At 35.7% G+C, this 19,523-nt stretch overlaps 1 protein-coding gene across 24 annotated transcripts in view; it reads right to left on the reverse strand.

The window, feature by feature from the left end:
* Nucleotides 1-19,523, reverse strand: part of PCM1 (pericentriolar material 1) — an 86,667-nt gene that overhangs the window by 57,754 nt on the left and 9,390 nt on the right. For 15 of the 24 annotated variants that reach the window (XM_045197256.3, XM_045197251.3, XM_045197258.2 and 12 more), the window contains exons 3-10: nt 16,840-16,957; nt 15,133-15,378; nt 13,173-13,445; nt 12,322-12,495; nt 5,572-5,749; nt 5,324-5,413; nt 2,904-3,004; nt 1,110-1,323 (exon numbers count right to left, since the gene is read on the reverse strand). In XM_045197256.3, the coding sequence (XP_045053191.2) occupies nt 1,110-1,323; nt 2,904-3,004; nt 5,324-5,413; nt 5,572-5,749; nt 12,322-12,495; nt 13,173-13,445; nt 15,133-15,378; nt 16,840-16,935 (1,372 nt within the window). In that variant the 5' untranslated portion in view covers nt 16,936-16,957. The remainder of the gene's footprint in view (nt 1-1,109; nt 1,324-2,903; nt 3,005-5,323; nt 5,414-5,571; nt 5,750-12,321; nt 12,496-13,172; nt 13,446-15,132; nt 15,379-16,839; nt 16,958-19,523) is intronic. The other 9 variants (XM_045197248.2, XM_045197264.2, XM_045197261.2 and 6 more) reach the window with 3 other exon arrangements.

Here is a 19,523-nt window from a genome sequence, read left to right on the forward strand (position 1 = left end):
CTTCACTTTATTCTTGAACTGTTCCTTCTGCTGCTGCTTTTCACATTGTTTTCCAGTGGGAAGAAAATGGTGTTTTGGCATCATCAGTAGACAGAGTACTACTTTGTTTATGTAAATAAAGCTGATCACAAGGCCTTGAATACAACCTTCAAATTTTAAGGTTTTCTTAGTTGTGTTAATCCATTTAGGAAGGATGTGTTGGGATTATACTCTAGAGGAGACTAGCAGAGGTCAGGGGAAAGAAAGGAGTATGTTTCAGGGCAGAAATACTTAAGGTTCTTTTGGAGGTGGCAGAAAAGTAGAAGATGGATGAAGAACAAAAAACAGGGACTCCAGAAATGTTTCCATCCCTTGTTTTTTCTTTAATAAGAAAGCAGTCAAAACACTGAAGAATAATGACCAATTGAGGCTGACCTGACTCCATTTCCAATGCTACAGCTCCTGCTACTAACTGGGTAAAAGGCAGGAATCAGGCTTGAAAAGGTGTGAGGATAGCAAGTGAGAACTAGTAACTAGACCTTAACTAGACAGAGGCAAGTACAACACCTGCAGAGCAGAAAACAGTTTCTACGGTGTACCTCGGAGGGCTACGGACTTTCCCATTCCACCGCGAGGTGACCATTTACATGCTTTTTAAAAGAATGTAAATTATAGACTTTCGGCACTGAACCATATGCACTGTATAAAAGCTTTTCTATCTCACTTTTTGCATAAATGCTTTCATAGATTTTAAGTACAAGTATTAATTTGGTTACGTTTTTAAGGGAAAATTTTGAATATGTTAAAAAATGCAGCATTATTATGTCTAATTGCCTTCTCTTCTACTTTTCCCTTATTTAAATCCTACCAATTTTCAAGGCCCAACTTTATCCTTCCCCTTTTCTATATTATAAAACAGACCTTCCATCTGTTTGGCTTTTATCAAACTCTGCCTTGTTACTAAAAAGCTTTTCACATGTAAGTTCCATCTCCCCACAAAAAGCATAATTTTTGTCAGGAACTAAGTGTCCAGTCACTCATCAAACGTTTACTAAGTAACTGCTACCGATATGTGCCACAACAATACTTGTATGCCCTCCACCTAACACCACTAAGCCAGGTTTACTTACACGAATTGTTCAGGTGCTGATCGCGAAGTGTATGAAGTTCTCCAAGCAGTTTGTCCATTTTTTGCTTCTTTTCCTGTAACACTCTCATTTTGCTAAAAAGCTGGACTTTCTCATCAGGTAAATGTTCTGAAATTGATGGATTCCTGCTCTGGGAAACCTCTCTAGTCAACGAAAGACTTTCTGCCTGTCTTCTATTATCTGGAACAGCTGGAGGCTTATAATAAATAAAAGAAGAAAAATAAAGACTAAGGTAATTAAAGGCTGCACTCTCATTTTAAAAATGCATTAAAATTCTTCACAACAGACAAATACTTGCCTTGATTGTACTGGTGGGTAAACATACGCCTTTCCTATTCCTAAATTGCATCCTGCTTCTTGATGTGCCACTATAACATATGCAGAAGTTTTATAGACACATAACTACACAGTGGTCTTGGATTCACTGAATGTTATTTATTATCTGGATCTAAATCCAGATAATAAATAACAAGCAAGGCCACATTTCATACAAAATAAGCTTTCAAAAAATAATCCTTCAAAAATATCATTCTCTCTCTTGACACCTTTTTAGAACCACCACCATAAACTTTAACTTCTTAACCTATCAACTTTCCCTACCAGTTTTTTCCTATGTTCCTCTATTTAAAAAACAATTATGAAACATTTCAAAAATCCACTAAGCCTTAGAAAATCACACAATGAATAAAGACCATTGAGCTCAGTCAAATTTTAACATTTTGCCACATTTGTATCAATTTTTGAAGAGAAATATAATTAAACCTCTATATATTCCAATCCCCAATCCCATTACTCGCTCCAGAGATAACCACAATCTAAAATGAGATAGCTACTATTCTTATACATGCTTTTATTCTGTAATGCCCATGTATGCATCCATGGAAAATACACATTCTTTACACATTTCAAAACACAAGCTATGTGACATCCTTCTTAAACTTGCATTTTCATTCCTCAGCTCTGGTTGAGCTACTATAACCGGCTGTAGCATTTCACACTATGTATATAACTTATTAGGCCATTTCCCTGGTCACGGACATTTAGGTTGGCTCTGATTTTTGCTATTAACCACACGATGCTGCATGAACATCCTTGTATATATCTTCTTGTGAACATGTGAGAGTTTCTTAAGGTGCGACATTGTAGAAAATATGTACTAGATATTCCTAAAAAACTCTCCCAAGTGGTTGGGTCATATTCTTTTATTTTCAGTTGGTCAGCATACAAAGAGATACTGCATCTTCAATCATACTCATTTCCTGTGGAGAGGTATTAATTCACCCTTTCTTACTCAAGGCCCAGAGATTGAAAATCTTGTATTTATGGTATATAATTATTTTAAAAGGTCAATGAATTATAAACTTATTAACTCCAAAAATAAACACAAGAATTTTCTTAAAATAGTTAGTAAAATGCTACAAGGACACAGATTCAAGTTTTCACATTCTGACCACGAACCTTTGAAAGGGAAAAAGAATGGGACATCCAGCAGAATGCAAAGGGAAAATTTCACTAATCATTTCATTCCAAGGAGATTTTCCTCTAATTTAGTGTTTCTCAAAGTACAATCCCCAGACCACCAGCACTGGAACACACTGGGGGAAGCCCACCCCGAACATATGAATCATAATTTTGGAGGCAGGGAGAATCCCAGTGACCAGAAACCCACATTTTCTTTTAACAATCATATCAGGTTATACTTATGCTCAGTGCAGTTTTAGCACCACAGTTTTAGTAAATGTGACTTTAAACTCAACTATACTGAAAAATTGTTACCTGAGAATCACGAAGTTGATTATGAAAACGCTGAATTAAATCATTCAATTCTTCATTTAATTCAGATGTGATACTGACTCCAGACAGGCTACCTGTAGTTTCTATTACAAATGGAAAGAAAATTAACAACTATTCATTAAAGCAGATAAATAAATATAGCACCTTAATTTCTGAGAAGCTAAAAATAAATTTTTGGGAAAAAAGGAATTAAAAAACACGTCAACTAACATAATTTGAAACTAACCCTAAGATTTATCTATCAACCAATTTTACTGTTTCCATCTAATCTGAAAATAGAGGGAAACTGACAAAACTCTGAAACAGTGGTCCACCTTTTTCTGTCCCAACATTCGAAGAGGAATACTGTTACAACAACCCAATTAAGAACGGCACTGAATGGAGTGGGGATGAGGGCAGGTCTATCAGTCTGGGCTGAGGGTGGGGCAAGGAAAGTAGTAGTCTGAAACAGAACAGCTGATTCTGACAGGTCTCAATCTCTACCTCCCCCAGCAAATCAGTGCTTTAGTTCAGAGGGTAGCAAACTTCTTGAAGATTCAGTAATAAATATGCTAGGCTTTGTAGAAATACAGCTTTTGTTTCAACTACCCAACCCTGCCATTACAGGGTGAAAGCACCCACAGACAATACACACACAGAGGGGCATGGCTGTGTTCCACAGAACTTTACTGCAGACTGTGGGCCAAACCCAGCTGCCACAGTTTGCTAAGCCCTGCAACAGAACAGACAATTTCCTGAAGCAATGCTTATGATTCAAGTCATACTGAAAGCAGTAGTTTCTCTTTTCCTAAGGCAGTATTCTGACAACAATTTGTATACAGTTACAGGTCTACCACCCAGCACCACCATCATCTCCGCCACCCCGCTTATCCTCTCCAGTTCTAGAATAGACATTGGCTATAAATTGCTTCTGCTTTAAAGGAAAATACTATTTTTTTCCTACTAAGAAATTATAATTTCAGGCCTGGAACAAACCAAACTCTTTTTAAAAGAGTCCAAACTCTTTTAAAAAGAAAGAAATCACAGTCTAGATAACACACAACTTTCTAGTTAAATGATGAAAGGAGCACTCTTCCCGTAACAACTGTTACTGCTCACATACCAGAAGATTAAATACAATTCTGGTTTTTCATTAGTATTCCTCTGCAAAAATCTCATAAATACAAGGGAAAATCTGTCTTAAAATTAGTAACCTAAAATTCTTTTTGAAATAGTTTATAAACTCTTATTTATTCTACTCCTGGTCCCTGCATCAGGACAGCACTCATTTTTCTATTAAAAAAAAAAAAAGAGAGAGAGATTATCTACTCACTTAAAAATAAAAGTTCATATTCACAGACAGAAGACCACTGACCTAGAACTCAAGAGATCTGATGCTACTAAGATTCCATATAAGCCTAAGCAAGTCACAAACGCTGTGTTAGGGTTCCTTTTCTATAAAGTGAGAATAACAAAAAAAGCTCTGGTCACTAACCTACAATTTTGTGAAAGTCAAATGAAATGATGTAAACTTAAGTATTTGAAATAACATAATTATCACAAGAAAGTTCCTGAAATCTGACACTCCAAACTTAAAAAATATATACTTAAAAGGTCAGTCATTAACCAAACTAGTATTGGTCACTGGAAAAATATTTTTTCCTAAATATAAAACCTAATGATACTTTGAATTTTACCAGGTAAAAGTGGAAATGAAAATCCTATAATTATTAAGAACAGTGAATGAATGACTATATAATTATTACAAAAGAGTAAGTTATTTGCAAGTCATAAAGTTCCTCATGAAAGTGAAAAATTAAGCTTTGCTTAACGGCGATCAAAGGGCTGAGCCAGGGGGCGGGCGTGGACAGCGGGACCGAGCGAGCACCAACAAGGTAAGTTCGGTGACGACCTAACGGAGAGCCCATAGGAGATCAATTATTATTAGACTAGGAAGACAGACCTCTAGAAAATACACCTTAGTTTTATTGAGTTCTAATAAGTTAACAATTTGTTTTCAACATAATGGAAGATTAAACACTTAGTTTGAAGTTGATGAAACAAATTAAACTGAATACTAAAGAATTCAATTAAATTTCCACCTAAATTTTACAGGGCTATGAGGGACAGAGGAAAAAAGAATACTTCTGAGCCTCAGGAAGATGTACAGGATATAAAAATAGTCAAAAGGAACTACTGTACACGACTGGATACCTAAATGAAATAACAGAACTACTTAACCTCAGAAGTTAAAGAAGCTCTACAAATCTAATCACTGTCTTACTTAAGGTTTTAACCCTTCCTTGGGAGGCAAGCAAAGCACAGCAATCCTACTTAAATAAAATACAAAAGGTGGGAATAAAAGCATCAACAGCACTATCAGTCCGAGGTACAAAAACAGAACTACAGCCTGTCCCCTTTACCTCTTAAGGGTGCTCTCTGATGAAAAGGAGAGCGATCTGGCTGTCTGCACGGTACAGTATGATGGCCAGGAGCCGTCCCTGCAATCTTTTCTGCATGACCAGAGAAAAGCAGAGGACAGGGTAAGCCTTGTATGTAGGTTTCTAAACTAGTCAACAATCAAGATCTGACTATATAAAACAGCTGGCATCCACCTTGCAATACCATGAAGCCCTGCTTATAAAAACAGCGTTCTAAGACTGTGGCATACCAGAGTCGTCCATCACAGCAATAGCTTGCTCTGCTTTATGTTGCAGAGCAAGAAGGGCAGCTTGTCTTCCCTGCAGCGCTCGCAGCTGTTCCTGCTGCTCTAACATCCTTTTTAATAAATCATGTTGTTTCTTCAAATTTTCCATCTCTTCCATAGGCTCCTGCTGAGGATCTCTGGCCTGGAAAATAAGGCCAACAATACTTATATTTATTAAAATTCATGTCTCAATTTCAACTACCCTCGGCAAAGTACACACATAGATAATAACTTAGTACTAAACATATCACCCGAGACACAGCTTCAGCAGACTTGAGGAAAAAAGAATAAAATAAAAACACACAGAGCCTGCCTTATTAAGAGTTAGGTAATTTCATAGTAAAGATCATAAGCAATAGCTTAACATAAAGTGGAATTAACAAAAGGAAAGCAAAGAAAAAGGCATACAAAAGAGAAGATGGTAAAGCTAAGGGCAAAAGGAGCTACAAACACATATACATACACAAGCAAATGAGGGATCCAGGCCTTACAGAAAAGGAAGAGCAAATCATACCAACTTAAGGCCCAAAAGCATCCTTGAAAACGTATCTTTGAAAAACAACACTAAGTGATATTTTAAAAAATAACAATTTTTAAAATGCATTTAAAATTTTAAAAACAATTAAAGTCTTTCATGAAAGTGAAAGACTTTAATGTACCTGTATCACATTATACAAGCAAACAGTAAAGCAGAAAATTTTATATTGTTATCAAAATTATCATTTTTCTTTTAAAGTAAGTTCATTTAGAATATTCTCCCCCTCTCCAAACCCTAGCAGTTTGCCTAAAAGTACAGGATCAGATTATTTTAAAAACCAAGTTTTAAAAACTTAGAACTATCTAAATGTAACCCAACAAGAAAAAATAAAAGTCAATTAAGCAAAAAGACAAATTTAAATAAATTATAAGCCAAATTAAGCCTGAAATATGTAACATATTTTCCACCATTAACTTGCCATTTAAAAAATCTTGTATTTTAAAATTTTAATGATTTAACCTAATATTTACATAAAATATTTCTATTAACTTAGAAATATGTATTTAATTTTTCCTGTCAAAATTCATCTTTTTAGTTTTGGCTTATTTCGATACTATTTACAGCTCAAAAAAAAAAATTGAAGACAGGGATAACTATCAATAGTTAACGTTGTCAGATTTGATCCTAAATAATTTCATCAAAGTCAGTGGGGTAAAATGTAAAACCAGGCCCAAATAGGTACGGATCTCAATGGACTGACTAAGAGAAATGTCACCAGACTAATATCAAATACTCCGACAAAGTATCAATGGCAATTAATTAGGAGAAGAAACACTGCACAATTATAAGGCAAAATGTCATCCTGGAATAAAAAGGATAACCTTTATGAATGTATACAGCTCCACCTAATTTATAATTCTCTCATTTCTCAAAAGTAGTTCAGACCTCAAAGTAACCTGAAAGCTATCTAATTTTAAAGAATTTACTAAACAATTTAATATTATGGATTTTTACCCTTTAAAAAGCAAACTTTTTATAAGAACTTTAATCCTTGTTAGTCACACTGCGAAACTTTGAGACTATAATTATAAAGAATTCGGAACAATTTATTAAAGTAAACGCAATTACCTTCAGATTTTTCACTAATCTAAAAATGAATTCCCAACAATTTTCAAAATTAGTGAGGTTTTATTACTGCATAATAACTTTTGCATCCATAAAACTAACATTTCACAACAATACTTAGAAAAACTGAACTAAGGGCAGTAGGTGGGAACTACTGTCAAATATAGAGGAAGGTGAGAAAATGGAGATAAAAATACCTAGGGATAAAAACATACCCAGGGAATGGTGCACACATGGAACAGAGATCAAAAAGGTAGCCAGGCCTACACCCGCCCTTCAAATACATATTAAACTTTCTGAGTCACTTTCAACAAACACATTTTCACTTTACAGATTTAAAAAAATAACTTGGGCATTACATCCTGAGTTACAGACAGACAACAGTCCAATTTCAGAAAACCCTAAGTCTTCTCTATTCACCTGAGGTTCCTCCAATAATTCTTCATGGACACACACACACACACACACACACACACACACACATTCACCCAAAGATATGCTTACTGATTTTCAGAGAAAGGGGAAGGGAAGGAAAAAGAGATAGAGAGAAACACTGATGTGAGAGAGAAACAACTGTCAGTTGCCTCTCATAGGCACCCTGACCAAGGACAGAACCAGCAACCTAGGCATATGCCCCGACCAGGAATCGAACCTTTGACCTTTAGGTTTATGGGATGACTCTCCAATCAATAAGCCACACCGGCCTGGGCCTGAGTATATTTTTATAGCTGAAAAGTACTTATGCACTCCAATTTTTTTTATGTGAAAGATGAGGAATTATAAGCCCGCAGGAGATAAAGCTATGACTGAACTAATACCACAGGCGAAGTCAGATTCCTAGGTTCTAATGTAGTGTTTTTTACACCACACTCTCTGCCCCGAAATTATGCACTTAGATAGTTCTAAAGTCAGAAGTCTAAGTTACAATCTCTGAAGAAGTACAGTCTGAATTGGGAGATAAACTTAGACATTCAATAACTAGAAATAATGAAAATAATAGCAAAAAAGAGTAAATGGTATTTTAAAAAGCTGATAAATGCTCTAAGAGCTGGAATTAAATATAGGGGGAAAGATGAGTATGGGAAAACAATGAGGACTTGAGTATTTGTGAGAGGCTTCTGTTTAAAAATTTTGCAAAATGTCATCCTATCCATACAATGTTCTATAAAATGGACTGTGCCCTTATAGGCAGCTTGGGAATATTAATCATTACTTATTAAGCTGCAACCCATAAAATTGCTTTAAGCTCTGAATCTCAGTTAAGATCTCAACTTTTCCCCCCTACTCTTCTAAGAGAATACAACATTATGGTAATATGTTGAAGGAGAGAATGAAGGTGGGGTAGAGAGAATGACATTCTGCATAGCAGAGCAAGAATATAGTCAGTTGGTGGCAATTTGGAATTTTTCTAAGAAATTTAAATGATTTTATGAGCGAAGTACTGATGGAACAATCCTAGGATGGCCCTAAGAATCAAACAATTAAAGAGACTCAGAATAAACTCCAAGAAGCAAGTTCAAGAGAGAAAAATATTCATTTACAAGGACGTTAATACAAGAAACTTAAAAACAGAAAAGTGGTTTTTAAGAGTAAATGTAAGCAGACTGACAGCTCTAGGAGGGTGGGGGGGGTGGAAGGATAGAGCAAAAAAGAGAAAAAAAACAGAAAGAAGTCATGGACTCAGACAACAATGTGGCAACTGCAGAGGGGAGGGAGTGGATGGAGGTAGACGGGGCCATGGGGGGATCAATGGTAATGATAAAAAATACCATTAAGTAAATAAATAAATGTAAGGTCTTAGGGAAAAACTGGCAGATACTATGCTTTAGTAATTATGAACTCTTAAGTTCCATTTGTCACTATTCAGAAGACTCAAAGAGCATTAAGTTCCAAAGAGTATCTATTGTGCTTCACATTCATTTTCTCTTCTCCAATGCCAGCAGTTTTAAAAATAAACCAGCCACTTTATTACTTTTCTGTTAAATTGGGGCATCTTCTGCTAAACACTTTATAGTAACATCGCCTGAGCTGATTTCAAACTGTATCCTCAATCTTTTGTGGGAGTCGGGGGTGGGGGGGGGAGAATAAAAACCTAGAGGTTAAATTTTGCCATTTTTAAACAGACACAAAAAATATAAAACATGTACCTAACAGAAAAGAAAGACTAATCCTAGGTAATAAGCTAGTAATAAAACATATAAAATTCATCTTTCTATACTGTTATTAAAATACTCCTTTATTCTTGCCAAATGGATATGGGCACTTTTAGAAATGCCATTTTTTACTCAAACTGTTTAACTGGAACACAAACAGTTGTCTTTAAACCTTTCCTGAGTGCCTTTATGCAAATCACAAAAAGTTAAAAGAAAAAACATTTAGAGGAAACACCAGATGAAAAAAATTGCAAAAACATTAGCAAACGAAGTCAAGTGATTAAGTACTTCTCTTAAAAATAAAAAAGTTTTGTTTCCAACAGGAACAAACCAAAAGGCAACAGGTCCCCGCCAGGTGGCTCAGGTGATCAGAGCGTCACTCCCACACGTCCAGGCTGTGGGTTCATTCTCCCATCAGGGCACACACATGAAGCAACCAATGAATGCATAAATAAGTGGAACAACAAATCAATGTTTCTCTCTCTCTCTCTCTCATCGATAAATTTTAAAAATATTTAATTTAAAAAGGCAACTAATGGCCAAGGCAAATATTTTGTTGTATTTGTGTTATGTCTTGAATTCTCAATAGCAAAAAATATTTGTTATGTTTTGAGTTCTCGATAGCAAAAAAAGGGAAATGGATCAAGTTTCAAGTCCTTTGTGATTGCAAATTCAAAACAAATGCCAAATATAATACATGGAGAGAAGTATAAGCAAGCAGAAAAAATAAAAACATTAAAGAACAGCATTTTAACGAGCAAATTACAGTATAATTAACTGTATTAATAATAGTTAATAATATATTAGTATTATAATACAGTAATATTTAAGGAGTAACAGTAATAACAAAAGCAAATAAAAAGGAGGAACTATGAACAAGAGAGTCGCTCACTCACAGGCTTCCCATGTTAATACTACGAAGTACACCTTTGAGGGAAACCCACGTTTTCGGCTATATTCCCTACTGGGCCTCAGTTCCCTGTCGTTCTAAGGAGTTCTGTTACCTTTCCCTTCTGGACTTCAAAGTCTGAAACCTGTTCTTGTGAAGCTGAATTCCCCAGTTTGCTCTCAATGCATGGCCGAATTCCCAGACTAAAAGATGCCTCCTTTATTAAATAATATAGCATATTAACTTCTTAGCACAAACTCTGGTTTAACATACAAGCCACTCATAAATAAATACAATAAATTTACCATCCATTTAAAAAAAAAAAGTCAATCCACCCTCCCCAAGTGTCAATAAACTTAAGACTTTTACCTTTCAGGTACACTAGTCTATTACTCATTATAATTATCTTATCGTAGGTAATTTTAAACTTATACAACTGCTGAAGCATATTTTAACATTTATGCTGCTGGGTTATTAATCAACTTTCAAAATATGATTTTATGCTATGAAAAAAATTCTTTTCATGGTGAGCACTACAGATAAATTATAAATAACCAACTATATCATTTTCCACTCCTCCACAACTGAATTCCTTTCCCCATAGGCCCCCAACCCTTCCACTTCGGCTGGAATGAAATGCGAGGAAGAAATTATTCCCAGCACCACCATGAACAGAAAAATCATTCCCCCACAGCAGAACCTATCCTTTTGCAACTGTTACAATCAAGTCTCTGAGTATCTCCTGGTGAAAATAATGCAGAAAAAAACTCAAACTCCCTCTTCAAATTAAGAAGGGCAGGAACGAGAAAGGAAGCAGATGGGAAACTATGCAGGTCAATACTAAAAGGAAACAAACCTTCAAATTTCTAATGCTGAATGGTATTTAGAACACATCCCAGAAAGAAAAATAAATGTACACCATGTTTTACTGGTAACATGAAAGCTTTACTGGTAAAGAAAAGCTTTACTGGTAACAGGTTTTCAAGTATACTAATGCACGGGTACAGGTGCATCTGTTAAAATAAAAGTGCTTAAAAGCCAACTAGTGTCAAAGCACACTAATTTCCATGAAGTTTATTTTACAAATCTTTACTCAAAATTCTGTAAATTCCTGATTATTTTTCGAAAGATGTATGTTGGCTGTATTTCCTATTGGACCTCAGTTCCCTGTCATTCTGAGGAGGTCTATCACCTTTCCCTTTTACTAAATCTCACTTTGCAGAGTCAGAAGTTAGTGTATTTTTCTCATTGTGAATAAATCACAATGAAAATGCTACCTTGTCCCATCTTCATTTCAATTTTTAATCTTTTGGTTTGCTTCAGGTGTAGGCTAACCTGAGAAATAAAGAATCCTAACAGCCTTCAAATAAATGGCAAACAAACTTGGAGACTTCCAACAGACAATATGACAAGCAATGATACTCTATACTTACAGCTCTTAGCTCTATGATGAATGTGAACTTTCCCAATGCTGTTCAAAATGAGTTAAGCTGTGCTAAATGAAACAAACTAGAAAAACCATGGTTCTTTAAGCTGAAGATCAGAATGATTAGATTTTATAACCAACCATTAAAACTATCTTTAATGTTAGTAAATAAAATTTTTAAACTTCCATGTTTAAAAATATATTCACCATTAACAATTTGAGGTTTCTTCCCTGAAATATGCTTTTCATTAAGGAATGCCCATAAAAATATAATCTTATAAAATGACAGAAAAGTTTAAGCCTTCATTTCTAGCACTTTAATTACCAACAAGCCGCTTGCCAGGGTCTCTGAGCCTCAGACTGCACATCTATGTTTAGGGATGTGCTCTCAGCTACAGGACCAGACCCCACAGCGGAATCTACAGTTCGAGCACCCTCCTCCTCCTCCTTTCCTCTAGGCTGAGCTACTTTACTGGCATAAATCATACAAGTGTTAAGAAGGGCAGTGAAACGTTCTAGTGGATGGCACAGTTTTCTGGAAACACGCCAGCTCCTCTGAGGCCGCACCAGAGTGCTGTCAGTACGTGCACACTGATAAGCTACGAAAGCAACACACACATTATTTAAGAGGTCCGCAACTTACAAGGATCTTCTGGAGAACTTTCATATATGACTTTTCCTGTTCTTTAAGGTGATCTATGAGATGAGTAAGGCGCTCAACATTAGCAGATCTTTCATTTTTCTCTACAAGATCCTCCCGCATGGAACTAGCTTTGGTAATATAGTCACGAATCTGAACAAGCCTGCTCACAACCTGCTGGGGAAATTTTTTTTTAAAAAGGCACAAAAGTAAACAGTATGTAAAATTGAGCATAATTCATTCAACAGCAGTAATTTTTACAGATTTGAAATTTCAGCTATAAAAATACTTCTAATTACTGTGTAAATTCATACATGCAAAACATCTGAATCAAATTTAGAATTTAATCAGAACTATCAGCAATACTAACAACTCCAATTACTGCTAATTTTAAAAATTTCAAAATTAGTGTTTACATTACCTGAAAATTTATTTATAGAACTGCACACCCAACTATTTATATAAATTTTTCTTATGTTTATTTATAAATTTAAAGTACTATAAATACCTTTGAAAGTACTTTTCAAAAGAATTATGCCATCATTTAAAAAAATTCTTACAACAAGCTATTAATCACATTGCTCCCAACCCCCCCGTACAAAAATTGGCAATACAGCATTTGGCAGAAAAACAGCAGCCCTGATCTACCTGAATAAGTCATTTTTACAATCGTTTTAGGTTAAAAAAAAAATTTATTTTGAATAAATCAGATCGATTAATGTAAAGTATGAAGGAGTACTTTAAGTCTACCTAACAAAAATTCCTACACGCATAGTCTAACACAATTTTTCTAATGTTAATGTTTTATACTTTGAGGTGTGTGAAGGCGAGGAGCAAAAGAAACAAATCCTTACCACCTGGCTGCTCTCCATGGCAGGCTCTCCTCGCCCATCTTCTTCAGAGACTTGACAGCTTTGCAAAAGGTCATTACTTAAAGCAGAAGCAAACAACTCTTTACACTGTGCCAATCCGGTCACTTCTCTCTTCTGAGGACTTGTGGCGGCATCTTTGCTCTTGTTAGTATTAATCTGCATAGGCAAACAGTTGAAGGGCTTTCGGTTCTCACTAAGCTGACGTTTGTTGTTAGCAGCTGTTGCTCTGCCTTGAGAATCACTTCCAATGCTTCTCTACATATGAAAAAGAAACCAAATCCACAAATGTTAGTCATTCAACAATATTAAAGAAATCTCAATGTTCTGAGTTTCACCATCAGATATTGATTCAGCTTGTAGTAACACGAAACAGCTTCAGATCTACAAAATTCTACTAAAATATCACAATTTGATTGGTACAACCTATTCCTAATTTTGTCAGCCTATTCAATTGATGACTATCAGCAAGATTAGTCTACATAAAATACTACGAATATGGACTATACTTATAGCCCATAGTGCTAGTCTTACTTTTTCACAGTTTTATATAGGCTTTGAACCCAGTGAATCAATGTTAATTAATGTGAACATCAGCATGAACATGAGTCTTTATGAAGCCCCGCACGAAAAAGTACTCAGCTCAGTGCTTGGCATGTGTGTTCAATAACTGGTAAAAAGATGAACAAAGGATATATGACCATCACCATACCAGACTTGATGTACCTTTATGCATATTTGGAAACCTGTTTATCTCTGTAAAGTACAGATGTAATAGTAAAATATTAAGAGTTCATTATCATTTATGCAAAATGGAATATTATTCAGCTTTAAAAAAATGGAAATCCTGACACATACTGCAACACATTTGAACCTTGAGAACACTATGCTGGGTAAAATAAGCCAGTCACCGACAGACAAACATATATGAAGTTCATTAACACTGAACTCAACACCAACAGCACAAGTTGTTATACCTAGTACAAGATGAAGCACCAGGGGAAGTCCAATTCCGAGACCAAAAGTAGAATGGGGGCTGTCAGGGGGTGCGGGGGAGGGGAGAGTGGGCAGTGGTTGTTTAATGGGAGGGAGTTTTAGTTTTCCAAGATGAAAAGGGTTCTGTACTTGGACGGTGGTAATGGTACCACAATAAGGTGAATGTATGCAATGTCGCTGAACTAAACTAAAAAAGGTGAAGATGGTTAATTTTGTTATGTGTATTTTACCACAACTTTTAAAAAGAGCAAAGCTCAGTACCACCTTTAGTTCATTACCATTTCTACTTCCTCTTACTTCTAAACTTTTATTTCAGTGATTATATAAATACAAACATAGTTTTATTCTAAACAAGTTTATCCAGCACATTCCACACTGAACCAAAAATACAGTCAAAACTCAGTTCTTGAACATGACGGTTATCAAACAATTCCATCAAGTTGTTCACGGAGAAAATGCATCAGTTGTCTAACAGAACTTTGGGCCTCGACTCTCTACCTGACAACCCTCTCACGCTGACACTTGCATGATCAGTCCCGCGTCTCTAAGGCAACAAACAAAGGAGATTGTTTTCAAACAAATCGCTTCTCGAACAGTTTTTCTGGAACACATTAAGTTCTAAAACCAACGTTCCACTGTACTCTAAACTTTTCCTTAATAGCAATCTGATTTGGTACTAACATGCAAAATTTAGTTTCATAATGAAATCATTTAAGTTAGTCATGCAGTACAAAGTCCAAAGAGACTTGTCCTTAGAAAGTTCAGAAATAAGGCTTTGTTGCCCTTCAAAGAACACAGTTCCCACCACTACTGATTAAAATTCTTTCCATTTGCACAGATACTAAGAAAAAAATAATAAACAGCTTGACTTTTTATTAAGACACATTATTTAATCCATTTTTAAAGTTTTTCCATAGTCATATACTGATTTTTAAAATAACTCACTAACCTGATCTAAATCACTGAAGTTTATCCGCTGCTTAAGTTTCTCTAATTCTGCCTGCTCTGGAACAGACATCTGGGTCATGTATCTACTGTGCGGAAACGTATGTGGAGTCTTTGTTCTTCGCCTTCCAACTCCTGGTGACGACTCCGGAGAAATGTCATTGGTTACCCGCTTGTCACTTTCTACACCAAACTTTTTCTTATTCTTTTCTGATGATCTATTTGCCTTCTTCTGTTGGCCACACCAATCCTTTAAAAAAAGTAAAAGCAAGAAGAGTTAATGTGGTCTCTATCAAACCAGGAGAATAATTTGGTATTCTTAAAAAAATTCTGGTCAGTCTTAAAAACGACGAAACACTTTTCACATAAAAATATAGTCTTAGAGACAATTATTTACTACTGCTAACCCATTTTACCCCCGTTATGGCTGGTCTAAATTTCACAGGCTGTCCTTCAGAAAATAGACTGCTTTCCTTTTCACAGATCGTTACCAGATACAAATCCCTAAGCTCCAACTCTGGAGTCAGTCTAAATACTTTCAAAAGCACTTTTAAAAATGGTTCTTTACTATTTATAAACTGAACAGTGAAATGAATTATAGATACCTTTACTGGCCTCCTTTAAAGTCAGTATGTACAAGAAAACAGATCTGAAATCAGCCTGGGTTCTAAAGTAATTACTGTTTTCTGAAGAAATGCTCCATTGCATGACCCTACGCAATTTACTTAACTCCTCACAGCCTTAGTTTCCTAATCTTTAAAACAGTGTCACCTTGAAAACACAACTAAAAATAACATACATAAAAACATCCAGCACAGTACCTAGTATGTGGTGAGCAGTAAATATAGCTTATTATGGGGCTTACAGACAACAATATGTTACATAGGATTTGATGACAAAAATGCTTCATGTTTTAACTAGAAAACATTTTTATTTACTAAGTTCTACCCACATAACCTAACTCATTCAACAGAAAGTCTACAAATTCCCACCGTATTCAGATTAGAAGAATCTTTTAGTTTTATGCTAGTAAAACCTTTGGTATATTCTCCTCATTTATAAGAAAACGCCCTTCACCACAGACTATGCCTTCACACCAGTCCACGTGTCGGTGTCCCTGCCAACCTCTTGTTCTACCTGCCCCACCTCATCGGCCAGATGACTGGAGACAAGATGCACATCTACTCCAAACTGGAAGAATCATACTTTAAAATTTCTCATGTAACTTAAGAGACTACTGGTCAGTATTTAATTGCAGCTGTGACTGAAAACTTCAGAAAGAAAGGGCAGCTACAGTGCACCACGTGGACCAGAGAAGAGAGAAAGCCGGTCTGTGAAGAAACAGTTGTGTTACAGGGACTTGGAAGGAGAGTAAGGGAAGTGAATGAGTAATTCTTGACAACTTTGCAGTTCCTTATTCTGTCCCTTTCTAAAACCCAACTTTATTTCCTTAAATTGTTTTTCATAAAACAGCTTTATATCTTTATCAAAAAAACTTCCTCTTTGGCTTAAGCTAACTCAAGTTGATATCTTACTTGCAAACAAAAATGTCTTCACTAATATAACAAATAGCCCAGTATCATTTAATATCTTGGCCAGCAAGGAAAAATGTGTTTACAAAGTGTCAGTGAACTTGACTTAGCTGAGTCACAGGAAAGGTGAGTCTTAATTATTGGTAGCCGATGACATACCATCGATAAAAGCATCATACCATGTTGTTGAGTCGGTCATCAACACCCTCATTGCTCCAGTTTGGTGAATCCTGATCATTCATGCCTTCTTCAAAAGGACCTCCTCCTGCAGCCATACTGGTTTTAACAATTAATTTTCTGTAAAACAAGTAAAAACTAACCTTTTAAATATGTAAAAACACATTCTAATTTTTAAGCCATTCCATGAAGCTCAGCAATATAAATGCATCACAGAAAAGTTGATTTTACAAAATAAAAAGAGGCCCTGCCAAATCACACACAAACACTGACTTAGCTGTTGTAGGCCTATCATGATTAACATGAGTTCAATTGCTGGAGTGATGGGGAGGGGAAGGAAAACCTCTGAGTAGCCATTATGAATGCTGGCATGCAGGTTTTAAGGTTATTTCATTTAACTTATTCAACAAAGTCCTAAAAGGTCATGAGGAAGGAAAAAGTTATTAGTAGCTAGAACCAAAAGTGCTCTTAGAAAAGAAATTAATACCTCCCAAAGACCTGGGCATTTGTTCTGTGTCAAAGATTCAGAGGGCAGAACTGTTCCTCATGGAACATGGAGAAAGGCTTGGTGTTAGTAACAAAGAAGGTAATGGTAAGCAAGATGAGGAGAAAGCAGGCAGAAAGGAGGACTAGATGGGTGGATGGCCAGTAAAAGCCAACAATAAGTGGCTAAAAACACTTTCAAAATATTGCTGCCTACTGCCCTTTTTTAAGTTGTATTACTGGGGATTTTGTGAAAAATAAAGGCAGGCAGTGAATTTCATAACTAGATCAAAGAGATGAGAAACAGGAGCAGCAATAGCAAAAGCAAAGGTGTAAGAGCAGAGATTATCATGAGAAACTAAGATTTCTACATATCCTGTGGAGGACTTTGGATTTCCACTGGGTATAGAACTGCATGAGTTGGGGATGGGGGAGAGGGTGCTGAGTGAAAGAGGAGACGGTAGGACAACTTTGTAATTCAAGGGCCAGAAAAGGCTATTAGACATTAGGATTATAATAGGTTTCTCATTTTACAAACAATAACATTAACATTCAAAGGAGTCAGATAATTTTGTCAAGGTCATTCAGCTAAAAATGTCCAGGATGAATATAAATCCCAGGCTCTTTATCTCTAAGACCCTAACTTAGTCCATTCATCACCCGGAGTGCAGTGTTAAAAGGATTATCAACCATGAAGAAGTAGGATTTATCTCATGGATGTTTTAATGTTAGGGTATCTATCAGAATAATGTATTAACAGATTACAGAGCAAGTTAAATGTTATCATCTCAAAATAAAAAGGGATGTGATAAAATCCAATACTTCAAATTTTTAAAAAATCTTAGTAGTATAAATACACTGACACTGTTCATAGCTATATGTATTTTTCTAGTGTTTTTTCCCCCCAATGAACACATGAGGTCTGTCCAGAAGGTATACAGCCATGTAATATGAAAAACAGAGACATTTACTGAAGATACAAGATACAAGAAACATTGTACATAGGACAATGACGCCTCAGTCCTCTTCAAAGTAGGCACCCTGGGACCTCACACAGTTCTCCCAGTAGCCATCAGCTGCCCCGTTGTATTTTCCTGAATCTCACTGACAGTCTGAAATCTCTTCCCTTTAAAGGTGATTTTAGTTTTGGGAAAAGCTAGAAATGAAAGGGCACCAAATCTAGGCTGTGGGGAGGGCTGAGTCACCTGGGTGATTTGATGTTATACATGAGCTGGCACGTTGTCATGACAAAGTTGCCCATCACCAGCTGCCCACAGTTGTGGCCTTCTGAATCATCTGATTAGTTTCTGTAGAGAAATGCTCAAGCTTAAGATGAAATCTAATGCAGACTAGTTGCTCTACTTGCTCAGTCATTTTGAATGTAACAGCCACACAGTACACATGCTCACTCAATGGCATCTACTGCCCTCACTTGACTAGTACAGTGTTCACGCATGTGCACTCTACTCCTCTCTCCTTGGCTGCCAGGTTATATCCGTGTCGCACAAACCATTTTTGTTATATTAACAATGGATGGACTTTTTCTGGACAGACCTCATATATTACTTTAATAATTTCTACAGAGTTGAAAAAAGTACATTTTAAACCAATAGCCAACAATTTTTAAATAAGACATGAAGGCCATTCCTATTAAAATAAGGACCAAAACAAGAATGACACACGGCAGTTATTTAGTGTTGCTTTGGAAGTTCTAAAAAAACAGAAAAATAAGGAATATTAATGTTATTAAGAGAGAAGGTATTTTTAAAGAATATGCATTATAAAACCTTCAAAACTTAAAATGATCACCAATAACCTCTCAGAAAATATACTGGGGAAAAACTGACACTAGTGACAGAAAAAATAAAATATTAGGAATAAAATTTGCCCTATGTGGGGAAGCACCATTCAACTCTAGAAAACAACAGAAGAGAAAATTTTAGTAAGTAGAAAATCAAACTATCTTCCCTGGTGGGAAGACAAATATTATAAACATGCCATTTTTCCTAAATGTATAGGCTTAATAAAATTGAAAGAAAAATCCCACTGTAATTCTTCTTGAAATTTAACAAAACAAGTAACAATAAACAAGCCACAAAAAAAAATTTTACTGTCTAAAAAATAAAAGCGAGAGTATCAATAGAGGTAGAAGAGTAAAAAACTAGTCCCAAGATGATTCCACTATGTTGAGTGCCTGTATGGT

This window comes from Desmodus rotundus, chromosome 13, assembly GCF_022682495.2.
Source record: "Desmodus rotundus isolate HL8 chromosome 13, HLdesRot8A.1, whole genome shotgun sequence".
Classification (NCBI taxonomy): Eukaryota; Metazoa; Chordata; class Mammalia; order Chiroptera; family Phyllostomidae; genus Desmodus; species Desmodus rotundus.